General features: G+C 55.7%; 2 protein-coding genes across 8 annotated transcripts in view; one reads left to right on the forward strand and one right to left on the reverse strand.

The window, feature by feature from the left end:
- The window catches only part of CFAP99 (cilia and flagella associated protein 99), a 47944-nt gene extending 41216 nt beyond the window's left edge, over positions 1–6728 (reverse strand). The window contains exon 1 of one of the 2 annotated variants that reach the window (XM_044767959.2): positions 6547–6728. The gene's annotated coding sequence lies outside the window, so the exon portion shown is untranslated. The remainder of the gene's footprint in view (positions 1–6546) is intronic. The other variant, XM_070506395.1, reaches the window with a different exon arrangement.
- Positions 6729–6978: 250 nt separating this feature from the next.
- ZFYVE28 (zinc finger FYVE-type containing 28) overlaps positions 6979–14032 on the forward strand; it is a 113730-nt gene continuing 106676 nt past the window's right edge. For 5 of the 6 annotated variants that reach the window (XM_044767954.2, XM_044767957.2, XM_070506393.1 and 2 more), the window contains exon 1: positions 7214–7384. In XM_044767954.2, coding sequence (XP_044623889.1) covers positions 7346–7384 — 39 coding nt within the window. In that variant the 5' untranslated portion in view covers positions 7214–7345. Of the gene's footprint in view, positions 7385–14032 lie in introns of all 6 variants that reach the window. The other variant, XM_044767953.2, reaches the window with a different exon arrangement.

A 14032-nucleotide genomic window follows, 5' to 3' on the forward strand; every position in this document is an offset into this window, starting at 1 on the left:
GAAAAACCCAGAGACAAACAACTATCCGACCTCCGAGAGAGAGAGACACACGGTATCCAAGAAACAAGGAACATTTGGAGGAAAAGAAAGAGTTCTTGGAAATTAAAATATGACAGCAGAACTAAAGATATAAATAGAAGAGGTGGAAGATAAAGTTGAAAAAATCTTCCAGAGAGCAGAAAAAGATGCAGATATAGAAAGTAGGAGACAAATACCAAGAAAATCAGGGAATGACTGCAAAAATTCCAAATTCCAATTAACAGGTGTTCCAGAAAGAGAAGAGAGGAATGATGCAAGAGATGGTCCCAGAACTGAAGGACGTGGTTTTCCTGATGGACAGGCCCCTGAGCACCCAGAATGCTTTTCTCTCCAGGGAGGGAGGAATCAGGTCGTGTAGGAAGGGACAGGAGTGCAGAGTGGCCTTGGGTTCCCCAAAAGGAGCCTAAACACGGCGACCTTCGGCTCCTGAGATGCGGACTCTGCAGCCAGGCATGGCAGGGGCAAGATCACAGAGGTTTGTGTGTGACGTCACCCACATCCCCGCTGGCTCTCTGCCCCACAGTGCCTCCTGGGCACCTTCACCTGAGCAAGATGCCTCTGCTGCCTGGAAGGCTGGGCAGTGGGAGAAGGACCTCCTGCTCCCCTCAGATCACTCTGATGGGCTCCAGCTGAGTCTTTGGGTGGGCAGACTTAGCTGTGAGCAGACAGGTTCACAGAAGGCAGACAGCCACTGCCTGAGCACCCAGCTGGCCCTGCTGCTGGGACGGTTACCGGCCAGGGGCTCTCAGCCAGGGCCAGTCTCTGTACTGGCCTCTCTGGATGCATCGCCCTCTCCCTGGGAGGGTCTGTGCAGACCAGGCACTGCGTGTGGCAGCAGTGAGGGGTCATGGTGGATCCGGGAGTCAGGAGTGGTCTCAGGTCAGGGGAACCACCTTCCACTCTATCCATCATTAACCCCTCCCCCCCACCAAGTTCTTGGCTGCTGCGGGAACCCAGGGGGGCCTCCTCAGCATGTCCTACCCCTTCACAGCCCAGCATCACAGTCCCTAGGGCCCTCCTCCTCCTCTCTCCCACACTCAGCTACGTCCACTCAGGCTTCTCACTGGCTCAGAAGTGTGGTGTCACCGTCCACAGTCTTGGGCCCAGGCTGCCGTGACAGGTGGATCCAGGCAGCTGGAACACAGCTAGGAGGGGCAAGCACTAGGTTGCTGGGGTAGGAAGGCTTCCTCTGGGGCCCTGCTCCAGGCAGTGCTGAGAGCGGTGGGGGCTTCTCAACAGGCACTGAAAGGGGGGTGAGCTCGGCCACTTTTCAACCTGTCCTCGTCATCACCAGGGTCTCCCACGTTGAAGCTAAACGGTGGTCTTTGGGGGTGTAGTGGTCAGAGGGATGGGTAGGGACGTCAGCAGGCGGGCGCTGGGAGTCCTAATTTTACTCCCTCATGCGGCCACAGGTGGGAACAGAGTTACTGACTCACACCCCGAGTGGTTTCTTCCAGGTCTGACCCTCAACAGCAGGCCGGACCATCTGGAGAGCAGGAAGCACAACGTTTTCTGCAACAGAAGGGCCCCTTGTCTTTGGCTGGAGGAGGCGGGGTGTCCCACTCGGCCCCTCCTCTCTCCTCCGCCAGGGGCTGGTTGGCTGGGCCGTGGGAGCAGTCCCCACCCGCTGACATGGGCAGGGGGAGCTGAGGGCCGGAAGCGAGGAGGTGTGCGCCTGAGGCAGAGGTGCGGGCAGGGTGCAGAGGTGGCCTCGGCAGGCTGTGGACACTGTGGAGTCAACCTTGCTTGAGTCCTGGGTCTGCTGGGCAACTGAGGACAGGTGGCTTAACCTCTCTGAGCCCTGGGTTCTGCAGAGCAGGGAGGAACTGTGGGCAGGAAGGTGTGATAGCTGCAGCCTGGGCCCTGACCTTGCTGCCCCCTCTGGGTGGGTTTCTGCCCTGCCCCACCCCTCGTCCTGGTAGTCCCACCCTGGCTTGGGTCCGCCACGCTCCTGGTGCCCACGCTGGCTGTGGTGTCACCGTCCACACTGAGGGCCAGCTGCCCTCACGCACTGGCACGGTTCTGGGGCCTCTTTGTTCCACTTCAGCTCACTCCTAAATAGAAAATAACCCCAGACACTCCAGGCGTCTCTGAGCCAAAGGCAGCATTGAGGGTGCGCGCCGGTTCTTTTTCCTTGGTGGGGGGTTCTGGGCCCCAGGGAGCAGTGTCTGCCCAGGGTCTAGCTCCTAGTTTCTCCTCCTTGGGACCTGGCCCTCAGGTGAAGGAATGCCGAGCTTCGGGGTCCCTGGAGGCATACTGACTCTGGGAGAAGGCCTGGAAAAGGCACTTACTGCCACGGTTTGCGATCTTTGCCCCAGCGAGACCTGGTTTTCCTCAGCCTAGTGCAGCTCATGAACAAAAGGACATGTGAAAGGCCATGGAAAGTGCTGGTCCTCACACTGACTACCCCTCTGCCATCAGAGGCCTTGCTGGGTGGGGTTGGAGCTGGGAGGGCTCAAGGCCTGCTGGAGGGCCATCTTGCTCAGGCTGCCCGTGGCCCCTGGGCAAGCCCCTCATAGTTTGTTACTTATGTTCATGCAAACCCTCTCCCCAGGCCTCATGTCTGAGAGGCCGAGCGACATTCCCAGCTGAGGCTCACCCAGTCTGGCTGCACCAACTGGCCACTAACCCACTAGCCAGGTCTCCCAGATCTGGCCTGCCACCTCACCCCACTAGCATAGCCATTGTCCATCCAGGAAGGTCTTCCTGACAGACAGGACAGTGTGCGGGAAAGACGGAAGGACCCAAGGCTTTTGTTTCGGCTGAGCCTTGGGTGGGTGGGGTGGTGGTAGTGCCACCCTCTGAGGTGGGGAAAGTTTGGGGAGGCGTGGTCTCAGGTCAGGGGAACCACCTTCCACTCCATCCATCATTAACCACCCCCCCCCCCACCAAGTTCTTGGCTGCTGCGGGAACCCAGAGGGGCCTCCTCAGCATATCCTACCCCTTCACAGCCCAGCATCACAGTCCCTGGGGCCCTCCTCCTCCTCTCTCCCACACTCAGCTACGTCCACTCAGGCTTCTCACTGGCTCAGAAGCCCCTTCACGAGCGTCTCCTGAACCTCAAACACTCTTCTTTCTCCTCTACCTGGTGAGCTCCTAGGCATCCTTCAACACCCAATTCAAATATCACCACCTGTGAAGCCTTCCTTCCTCCTCCCTTAGCTCTTCCCTTCTCTGTGCCTCCTGTGAATTCACCCAAACTTCCATTACACCACCGTGAGTGCCTGGAGCAGGCCCGGCTTTATCACCTTGGATTCCCTGGCCCTAACCCCAGAGCTGGTGCCCAGCAAGTGCAGCAGCAATGTCTGTGGAATGAATGACGGAATGTAAAAATGTACAAAAGGATCAAGTACTCTAAATGGTGCTCTTAGTTTTAGTCTGAAAGGTGACTTTGACATCCAGAGACAGACCTACCCAAAGACCATATTAGTATTTTTTTAAGCCTTTGCTTCCACATATCCTATAGTTCAACAGAGTTCAGTTTTACTGCCTCATTTAATTGGAAGATAGTAGATGCTACAATAATATTTACTAGGCAAGTAAATGTGGAAGAGAACACAACCTGTGTTGAGCCTGGGATTTCGATAGGGGATCAGGGTTCCCATCCCCACGGGGATTTTCTGCCTGTGGGAGTCCCTGAGGCCCAGGCTGGGTTCTAAAGTCCTCCCACCACCCACTCTGCCTGATCCCCAATAGCATCTCAGGATGAGGCACAATTTCGTGAAAGAGGCTACCATATCAACATAAAAGAAAACAACATTCACACATTCCAGGGCTCACAAGGAAAAGAATAAACCTAGGTAAAAACTCTATTTTCATAGAAACAATGTTAAGGATGGAGTTTTTTTCTTGCTTGCCCATCCTCTCATGGCTGACACGTCAGGGGGCTGCCCTGGGATGGGGCCCTGGCCCTCGAGCCTGCCCTCCTGCAACCGCTCTGGACACGCTCTGCCTGGAGGAACCAGATCTACACCTGGGGAAAGGGCTCCCTCCTGCACCTGGTGAGGGCGGGGGGAGTGGTGGTCTGCATGTGTACAGCGGGAGCTGCTCCCAGGGCGGATGGCTTCCCTGCCTTCCCCTCCTGTCCTGGGGCCGGAACATTCTGAAGAAAGGATCATCCAAGGGCCTTTGGTGAAGATGCAAGTCAGGGAGGAGCAAGAGAACCATTCAAGGCCGCCCCCAATTCGGAGTGGGCCTGGATGGAATGACTGGAAGCAATGAACGGATCAGCCAAGAGGAAGATGCAGAGGAGGGCTGTGGGGGGCTGTGGGGCAGAGAGAGAGGGGCCCCGAAGAGCCCAGCTGGGCTAGAACCACCCCTCCCTGTAACTCAGGTTCAGTGTTGGGCCTGAGTGTTCCTCGGGGCGTGGGTTCTGCACCCCCACACCTGGCACAGAGCAGTGCCCTGTGAGGGTGGACATCAGGAGACACACTTGCATTCTGCATTCCCCTTGAAATTAGCTATGAACTTCGTGAAAACAAGCACATCTTTGGGTGGGAAAGAGTTATTAAGTTCATCTAATTCTGACTCATGCTTTTAATACCTCAGCTTTATTTTAATGGTGTAAAAGCATATATGTGGGAAGTGGGATTTAATTTCCAAGCTTATTGATTTTTTTAATTTTGATTTTAACTCCACTAATCAGGACTTGACTCTCTCATATTTAAGGATAACTTGAAAGCAGGCTGGACCAAGGCTTCTCTTTTCTCAGCAAACCCTTTAGAGACAGAAATGGGACTACAGGAGGAGATTTAAATTCCATCAGGCACAGACCAGTCCAGCACCCTCAACCACTAGAGAGGCTTCACTTACATAGATCTGAAATATGTGTTAATTGAAATAAATTCTTTTCCTGGCTTTTAATCCTGATTAAAGCCAGTTTCCTAAGGATTCCTGCAAAGTCACACTCTGATGGCTTGTGCTTAAAGTACACACCCATGTGGCAGGTTCGCTGGTTGCTCTTCAATCTCCATTCTCCCTTTGCTCTTGACTAACAGAACTCTTGTTTTCAGTTGGGCCTACTGCTGTCCAACTGAAAGATGACACTTCCTAGTCTCCCTGGCAGGTGAGTATGCCAAGAAGTGAAAAGGGTGAGACTTCTGGAAAGTCTCCCTCTGAAAGGGACGGGCGTGCCCTTCTTCTCTTTTCCATCCTGCTGCCTAGACTTAGGAGGTGATGGCAGGAACCTAAACAGCCATCCTGGACTGTGAGGAAACATGTTAAAGATAGCAGGTGGGCAAGCTAGAAGAGCCCAGGTTTCTGATGACTTTTTGGGGCTGCCATACCACCCCAACTCAGCATTGCCTCCCCATGGACCTCCTTTATGGAAACATGGATAATCCTGTTTGGGCCACTATGATGTTGGGACTTTTCAGGACTTCTGGGGCTCAAGTGTTAGAAGGTTGAGGAGCAGAGGAGGCACCAGCCAAGGAGACTGAGAAGGAGCAGCCATGGGAGGAGAGGCGGAGAGTGCGATCCATTCCAGCCAAGTGACGATGTGTCCAGGAGGGGAGCACTCAGCTGGGTCACTTGCTGCTGACAATTCAAGGAAGAGATGGAGCTGAGCTCTGATCACTGGATTTAGCAACATCAGGGTCAAGGATGACTTTGATAAAGAACCTTGGAGGAGCAATTGGGTGAAAATCTGATTCCAGTGGGCTCAAGAGAGAAGAGGTGGAAAGGAATTGGAGATGAGAGGGAACTCTGGAGGGGTTTTGCTGTTCAGGAGAGCAGTGACTGGGTGGTAGCTAGAGGGGAGCCGGGAAGACCACTCAGGCACTCAGAAATGAACATGGATGACTACCAGCACACACGGAAATCTCAAACGCCAGCTGGGCCCAGACTCACATTGACTTTAACGGAATAGAGGGGTCATGGAGTCCAAGACTATCTGAGCACCTGGACTTTGGGTCAGTGATAACAGGAGCTGCAGAGAATAAATTCTCCATCAAGGGAAGAATGGCTTCCCTTGCCTGCGTCCTAAATCTGCACATTTCAGAACACCCTGCACATTTCAGAACACCTGGAGCAGTGGTGCTGGGTGGGGACAGGGGCAAGCGCCCACTCGCCCTTGTTAGGGATCCTCCTCCTACAGCCAGAGCACCGGCAGCCTCTTCGTCCCTCAGTTTATTCAGCTGTCAAAGGGAATTTAAAGTGAGACCACATATTTGTTTTCAGCTCTCTGCTTGGCACATAATAGGCTCTCCGATTTTGGTGATTGTTTTTATGGATCCAAATTAAGGTACCGTGGGGGGGGGGGGGTGGAAATAGTAACTATGGGAGAATATCTTTTTAAAAAGTACAGTTTATTGTGGCCATTAAAAAAAAAATCACCTTTAACTTTAATCAATGAGCTGGGAAGAAGACCAAAAAGGTGGTTAGTGAAAGCAAGAAGATGGGAAGCAAGGAAGATGAGAGCTGGCCCGCAGATCGCGGGAGGTGCCGGGGCCGAGGGGACGCGCCTCGCCCTCCTGTCTGTCCGGCCCCACCTGCTTCCCTTCCCCGTACCTGTCGGCGGGCTCCGCGGGCGCTCCCGAACCGCCTTCTCGCCTCCGCCGGCCCCACAGAGGCTGCCAGGGCCAGCGGCCAGGGGGTCTCGGGAATTGCAGAGGGTCCCCGGCTGCCCTCCGGCTCGCGAGGACCTGAGCAACCACGCACGCAGGGGGCGCGCAGGGGTGCCGTTTGGGCGTCGTCACCTAGCAACCGGCTGCACGCTCCGGCGCTGTCGGCGGGAAGACGACAACCCCCAGAATGCACAGCGCCCGCGGCCAGGCAAAGGACGCCGTGCTCAGGGCCCCGCCTCCCCGCCATGCCCGCCGGGACTTGAAGTTCCTCGGCCTCGCCAGGCGCGCCTGGTTGCCCTCGGGCGGGGAGCGCGCCTCGGGCGGGGCGCGACGGGGAGCCGGGATTGGGCAGCCTCCGCCGCCCGCGGGGGGCAGGGGACTCGCGGCGCCTCGGCGCATGTGCGGCGCTGGCGGCAGTGGCGGAGGTGGCCGCGGAGGCGCTGGCTGTCAGTGAGCAGCGACGAGCCGGTGCCCTGGTGCCCGTGTCCATCCGTCTGTCCATCCGTCTGTCCGTCTGCCGCGGTCTGCGGGTCCGTCCGGCGCGCCGCCCGCAGAGTCTCTCCGGGCCGCGCACCTGCCCGCGCACCTGCCTGCCGTCCGCCCGGCGCCCCGGCTCCGCTCGCGCCAGCCGCCCCGGACCGCTCGGGGCCCCGGCCGCCCTGCCCCCGCGTCCGCCCCGCGCCGCAGCCGGGCCCGGGCGCAGCGCTGCGGAGGCGAGGGCCGCGGGGGCCGGGCGGGCGGCGATGATGAACAGGTTCCGAAAGTGGCTGTACAAACCCAAGGTGAGCGGCTCGTCCCGCCCTGCCGGGGCGGACCCCTTTCCCTGCCGTGACCCTCTCTCTCGTGCCGCCGACACCCCTCGCTCCGCGCGGCTCGCGCAGACCTCCGGTTCCGAAGCCCGCTCCAGGACCGACCCTCCCGCTCTTACCCTAGGGCCCCGTGCACTTCCCCCTGCCCGCGGCCAGAACGGGCCCCTCTCCCTCCTCATCCCGGTCCTGCGTGGCGCCCTGCTCGCACCTGTAGTCCCTGACCCGCAGCCCCAAACAGACCCCCTACCATTTCTCCCGGGTCCAGGAAGGACCTTTCCATCCCCCCTGCCTACACCGGGGGTGACTCCCTCATTCCCCTCCTCCCCCCCCCTGCCCCCCCCCCCCCATTATCGTGGGCCCGGAATGTGCCTCCCATCCTCCCTCTGCACTCCCGAGCAGACTTTCCCCACTTCGCCAGATGCTGGAGGGGACCCGCATTTCCCTCTCCCGGGTCGCGCGGACCGACCCCTCCTCCCCTGTGTCCAGAGCGAGTCCCCATCCCACCGTCCCGGGCCTGCCTTCCCGAACCAGGACGGATCTGCACCTCGGCCCAGTGCGCGTCCCCATCCTTGTCCCGTGCCCATCCGCGTGCTCTCGAATCCAGGACAGGGACCCAGCCCGGCCGGCGGGCGGAGCGCGCCCGGGTCCCGTAGCCTCAGCGGGCCGGGGGTGCGGACCCCCGCGTGGCGCCCCTCCTCGGCCGCGGGGTCGGGGTCCGGGCGGCGCGCCCCGCGCCTCGGCGGCTGCGCCAGTCGCACTGCGGGCGCTGCGTCCCCGTCGCCCGTCCAGGGCTCGTGTCCGCTGCGGCCGGAGTGGGGTCAGGCGCGCCCGGCGCGGGTCGGGGTGCCGCGGTGTCCGGAGCCGGGCGCAGTGTCCTGGGCGCACCCGCGGCGTCCGGGGCCTAACCCTGGGGGCCCGCGCAGGGGGAGGGCCCACGCGCTGGGATCTTGGGTGAGGGCTTGTGGCTCAGGTGGGATCACCGAGGCGACCAAGAGCGCGAGCGGGGCCAGCCGAGGCGTCTGGGCGCCTCGGACACCCAAGGCCGCAATGTCGCTGACCAACCCAAGGAATCCGCCTCTCCTTCGAGGTTGCTTTTCTGGATCCAGCTTTCCAGCTGCCCTCCCCCACCGTGGGTGGTCTCTCAGATAGGGGGTTCCATAAATCCGTGCCCTCCTGGGGTGCCCACTCGGAGAGGCAGCAGGTCCGTTTGGAAGATGGGCACTCGAGGTCCAGGGAAAAGCTTGGGGACCCGAAGGGCTCGTGCTTCGTGGCCTTTTGATCGGAGAGTTCTCCGAGCGTTGGTTGGGGCCTTAGGATGCCTGGGGCCGCCCCTTGCTCGGCCTTGGCCTCCCCCAGAGGGGACTTGGGTTCTTTCTGCCTGGTGCAGCGGCTCTTGGCGCTCCCCACCTCGCTGTGGTGTAGCAGCTAGTTATTGCTGGTGGTGGCTCAGTCGGGTGCTGCGTGTGGTTTGGGGCCCCCCTGCCCTTGGCCACCTTCTGCCTGGCCCTCTGCTGGCTGTGGCCCCCCGCAAGGCCACTCTCAGTCCTGCCTGCCTCTCTGTGTAGGTTGCCAGGGAAGGTGGCAGTCTGCATGGGATATCTGTACAAGGAGTGGCTTTTTGTTTGTGTGACTTGTGTCACCAGTTAGGGAAAAACCAAATCCACTTGTGAAAAGGTCATTTTGGGGGTGGGCAGCAGCGTTACTTTTTCAATGACAAATGGTAAGGGCAGGCAGGAAGTATATCCCAGGTCGGGTAACATTCTGTTGTCTCCAAACACACTTTTGTCAGGGGTCCTGGGGCTCTGGGACGCCTCTGTCCAGGTGTGGCTGTGAAAGAGGCATCCTTTCAGGATCACCTTCCTGTATCATATTGCAGAAGGGAAGGAAAAGTAATTGTGGACTCTCTGTTTTATCAATAGCTGAGTAATTTCAGCGGCCCTGCCTGTTTCAGTATGGGGAAGAGCCTTTTTTTATCGCGGTAACATTGGTTTATAATATTATATAAATTTTGGGTGTACGTTATTACATTTCAATTTCTGTGTAGACTACATCACGTTCACCACGCAAAGACTACCATCCATCACCACCCACATGTGCCCTGTCACCCCTTTCCCCTCTGGTAACCTCCCTCCCCTCTTCCCCTCTGGTAACCACCAATTCAATCTCTGTCTCAATGTGTTTGTTGTTGTTTTTCTCTTCTGTTTATGAATGAGTTCATACCATATTTGACTTTCTTAGGGAAGAGTCTTTAAAAGTGGACAGTGATACTGCTCTTGAGGTTGTGCCCAGCCATTGAGAACCATGTCCCTAGTCTTCCTTCTTCAGCAGGCAGCCACCCCTCCGAGGCAAACTCCAGGGGCTAACCAGGGCAAGGTGGGAGCTGGTGAATGAGCTAATCCAAGGGACCCAGCCCAAAGCTGTGTGCATTAGGAGCAGGGAGGGAATAATGTTTCGTCTGCTCCTCGCCTTTTCTCCACTGTCATCTCACATCATGTTGTCTGATATTTGTCCCTGACCCCTGGACACGAGACACTTCTGCATCTGAGATCTTTGTGTCCGGCTGTGGTGTTCGCTTGGAGCAGTGCCCTGTGGTCTGAGCTTGGGCAGTCCCTTGTTTGAGATCTGTCTTTGGAGTTAAATATCTTGATTGCTTGAAGGGTTGGAGTATGTTAGGTTACCCCAAGAGCTTTTCATTTTTCAAACCAAAGCTTAGATCTTTGCCTCAAATTAGGAATTGAATTTTATGCTTCCCCTTCCTATCTAACTTAACACATTTTGGCTCAAGTGAGCAAACAGTCAGTCCCGGGAAGATTCTGGGCTTGGAAGAATTGCAGTGTTAAGTGTTAGCTGTGGGAGGATGTGTCTCTGGAGATGGTTGCCTGCCATGGGGACTTCTTTTCACTTTTGTATTTAGATAGATATACAATTCAAACTGCATTCTTGATTTAATCCCGGCTTTGGTTTAAAACTGAACACTGAGCTTGTTGTTCATTACAATGCAGTGGAAAATATTCTGAAGCCAAAAATACTCATTGTTCTTGCAGTTCTAAAAAGCATTTGGAAATGCTTTAAAATATTCTTATATGACAGTTAAAAATTTTGATATCTGAATCATTAGTAACTACCTAAATTGAGTAAAAAAAAAAAAAAACCTGATGTATAATACAGTAGCTTAACATTAAAATGACATATGCATCTGCTCAAATTTCCATGTATTTTCTTTAGGGTGATCTTTTAAACACCACTGTGATTTTTCTTCGTGTAAAGTGTTCAGGATTTGTAAGTATTATCTGGACTGTGACGCTGCAGGGAAAAGACAGTGTGCAGAACAGCTTATCAGCCTGTCCTTCTCTGTGGTGTGGGTGAGATAATTTTTTTTGCTTTTGTTTAGGGAAGGCTTTTTCCAAGAGTTAACTTTAGAAAGGTGAAACATTCTGGAATAGTTTGTGTCTTCATTTGAAACAAAAAATATTAATATTTGTGTTCCTTGCTAGATTGTAACTCTCTCGTTGATCCCTGGTGACTGCGCTAAGGGCTAAAATCCTGGCATGGGGGAGGGGGACTCTGAATGGGACTAGGCCAGGATTTCTTGGCATCATCAAAGAGCATATAATGATGGTACAGGATGAATTTGTGTTTTCCATCTTTGAGGTGGGTGATGCTGTCCAGATGGTTGGGGATTACCATGTGGTGGGTGATTACCACACTCAGCCCTGCACCCTGTGAAGAGCTCTCTCGTCTGCACCCCCAAACCACTTTTGGGGTGTGGGTCATTGACTTTCTTTCTCCCCCCTCTTGGTGGGGGAACATTCCTTGTAAATACAGTGCTTTACTGAGTGATATGTATCTGGAAGCTTTCTGTCAGTATTCTGGGCTCAGATCAGAGGTGAATGGCCTTCTCAAAGAGAAGCCTGAGGAACTTGCAGGGTAAAATGCTTCTTGGAAGAGGAACCCTTCGAGCTTTGTGGGTGCTGGGGTGCACCCCCCACCCTGGGGTGTTTTGTGGAACCCTGGCAGTGCTACATACAGGACTTCCTGCCATGGCTGTTCAGTTAACTCAGTCTCAGTTGGCTGGGGGTCTAGAGCCCCGCCTAGGGTCCCTCCCGGTTTCCAGGGTCCCGACACCTGGCAATGGGTGTGGAGTTGTCTGTCGGTGGCCTGCCCTCTGTAGCTGGGCCACCTGGGCAGTGGCAGATGGGAGCCCTTCAGGACTTAAACCAGACCCCAGGGCTGGGGGAAAGGCCTGGGTTTGCGTCTGCAGGTCCCCCAATGTGCATAGACAATGTGCAGCCCAATTGTCCCCTCAGGGCTCCTGATGGTGGCCACGGGTGAGGGGTAATAACACAGACAGATGACAGAGACCTGGAGAAATGCAACCAGGGTGTCAGCAAACCGCGAGGCTTTGCCATGGCGGGGAGGGGGCGTCGCAGTGAGGTGAGTGAGATGAATGAGACAGGTGGTCTTTCCAAAACCTGGGTCCTGCTGCCCCGGGGTCTGCATGAAGCATGACCTGTGGGAGGGCAGCGCCAGCATGTGCCTCGATTTCCCCTCTCTGCTCGCCTGGCAAATAAGCTGCTGTCCTCATAGTACTTTGCCAGAGCCCTGTGCCGGGCATGGACGCTGTTCTAGGGGATTGAGATTTTAGTGTTAACTTCTTGCCAGGCTGCTCAGTGATTTGTTTTCAGCAAATAAACTGAGTGCCCAGCTGCAGCTGAGGCCGTCCTTGGAGCAGCACATTTCTCTCTGAGGTGAACTACTGGAAAGCCAGTGTTCCGGAAAGCCTGGCCGCACAGGCTGTGCCAGGGCTGAGCTCCCTCTCCTAGTGGGTGCCTGGCATGGAGGGGGATCCGGGAAGTCCTGGGAAGGATGCTCGGCAGTGCTGAGTCAGAGCAGGCTTGGCTGGCCCAGCGCACCCGTCCCTGTCGTCCCTGAATTCAGAAGCACTGGGCTCCTCCCTCTGTGCTGCCAGATCTGGCCACCCCTCCCAGAGAGCCTTCCTTCAGATGTATCAGCATTGTCAGGCTGTGGGCAAAGGGGAGGCCCGAGAAGGGGGGTGTCCCTGAAGATGGCTTGCAGAAGCTAGCCCCAGTGTGGTAGGGAGTGACTCAGCGGGTGGCTCACATCTCATTTCCTAGGCTTTCCTGTATTTCTGTTTGTGGCTGAGGGAGAGTGTGGGGCCTCGCAGCCTAACCCTGTACCACCGGCATTTGCAAGGCAAGGGAGAGGCTGAGCTGCAAACAGACGGTGAGCATCAATCTCTGTGCCAACTCTGATGTCATCGCTTAGGGGTATGCGCTTTACAGTCAGAGCAGTGTGTTTGCGGGAAGTGTGTGCTGTGTTTTCTGTTAAATGGGCGAGTCGTGGGCAGAGAGTCTAAAGCTTCGCCTAATTGATATCTGGTACAGGCGTCCAGCAGGCGGTGGCGTTGGGGGGAGGGAGCCAGGGCCCAGTCGTGCTGCCCCTGACTCTGAACGGGAAGCCCATTGGATAATTTCATTCGACCTTAAAAAGAGACGGGTAATTTCAGGATGCTTTTGTGCCTCTCCTAGAGCTTCCAGGAATTCCCAGAACACCAGATATGCTCGTTTTAACTGTGTGAAAATGCACATCTAAGAGCTCATAAATGAGTTAATTTTCGATGTCGTTGTGGTTTTGTCTTGTTTGAGTTGACAGCATCATGTAGCCACAGTTCTTAAGTGGTGCGCTGTGTGCCCATGCAAAGATGAATAATGGTGAGCTGATTCCAGTTCAAAGAAAAATAAATACCTGGAATGTTGTGGATTTTAAGTATTTCTCCCATGTTCTATTATCCTAAGTCTTTGCTGCCTGCCATGGCTTATGTGTCTAAACAGCATTGAAGGTGCAGACAGGGCAGCAGGGACTCTCGACATGGAGCCTGGGTGGGGACTGTCACACCCCGCCCAGCCCTATGCCTCAGTTTCCCTATCTGTCAGGTGGGGGTGATGGGACCTGCTGTGTGGAATTTGAGGAGACCATCTCTGACAAAGACTCATAGTAATGCTTCAACAGATGACCACTGTCAATATCAGTGGAACTCGCAGGTCGGGTAAGAGGGTGTGGACTTAACGCAGACCCATACTCGGCACATTCTGTGGAGTCCCAGGGGCCATGGCGGCTTCCGGTTACTTCTACCAGGTCATTTTGAGAGTGAAAGTGTCTCAACAGGTACATCCTGCCCCCGCATTCTTTTTGATGGCGTGCTGAGAACAGACCCTGACTCAGGGCACCCTTGGTATGCTGTTGGGCCTGGTTACAAATCATGACGATGATGAATAATGATGACGCTGCCCCTGCGCCCTCCCCCAGGGCAGAGATGCTGCTATGTGCTTGTTCATTGCTTGAGTACCTGCCTCCCGAGTGAGAGTCCTGGGGCTCAATTTCAGCCAGTGTGGGCAGCGGTGGGGTCTATCATGTCCAGCCCAGCCCCCAAACCTCTTGAGCCATCCTCCTCCAGCCTGTGGCCTGGTCCCTTGTTCCTTGGCTGGAGGCTCAGGATCCAGTAGAGGACTTGAGGGCCATGGGGAGGTGAAGGCTCAAGGGGAGGGAACTAGGCGTAAAGGACAGCTTGGGGGGATAGACCTCTATGGGTTAAGGCGCTTA

Source organism: Equus asinus, chromosome 3 (genome assembly GCF_041296235.1).
Source record: "Equus asinus isolate D_3611 breed Donkey chromosome 3, EquAss-T2T_v2, whole genome shotgun sequence".
NCBI classification, from domain to species: Eukaryota; Metazoa; Chordata; class Mammalia; order Perissodactyla; family Equidae; genus Equus; species Equus asinus.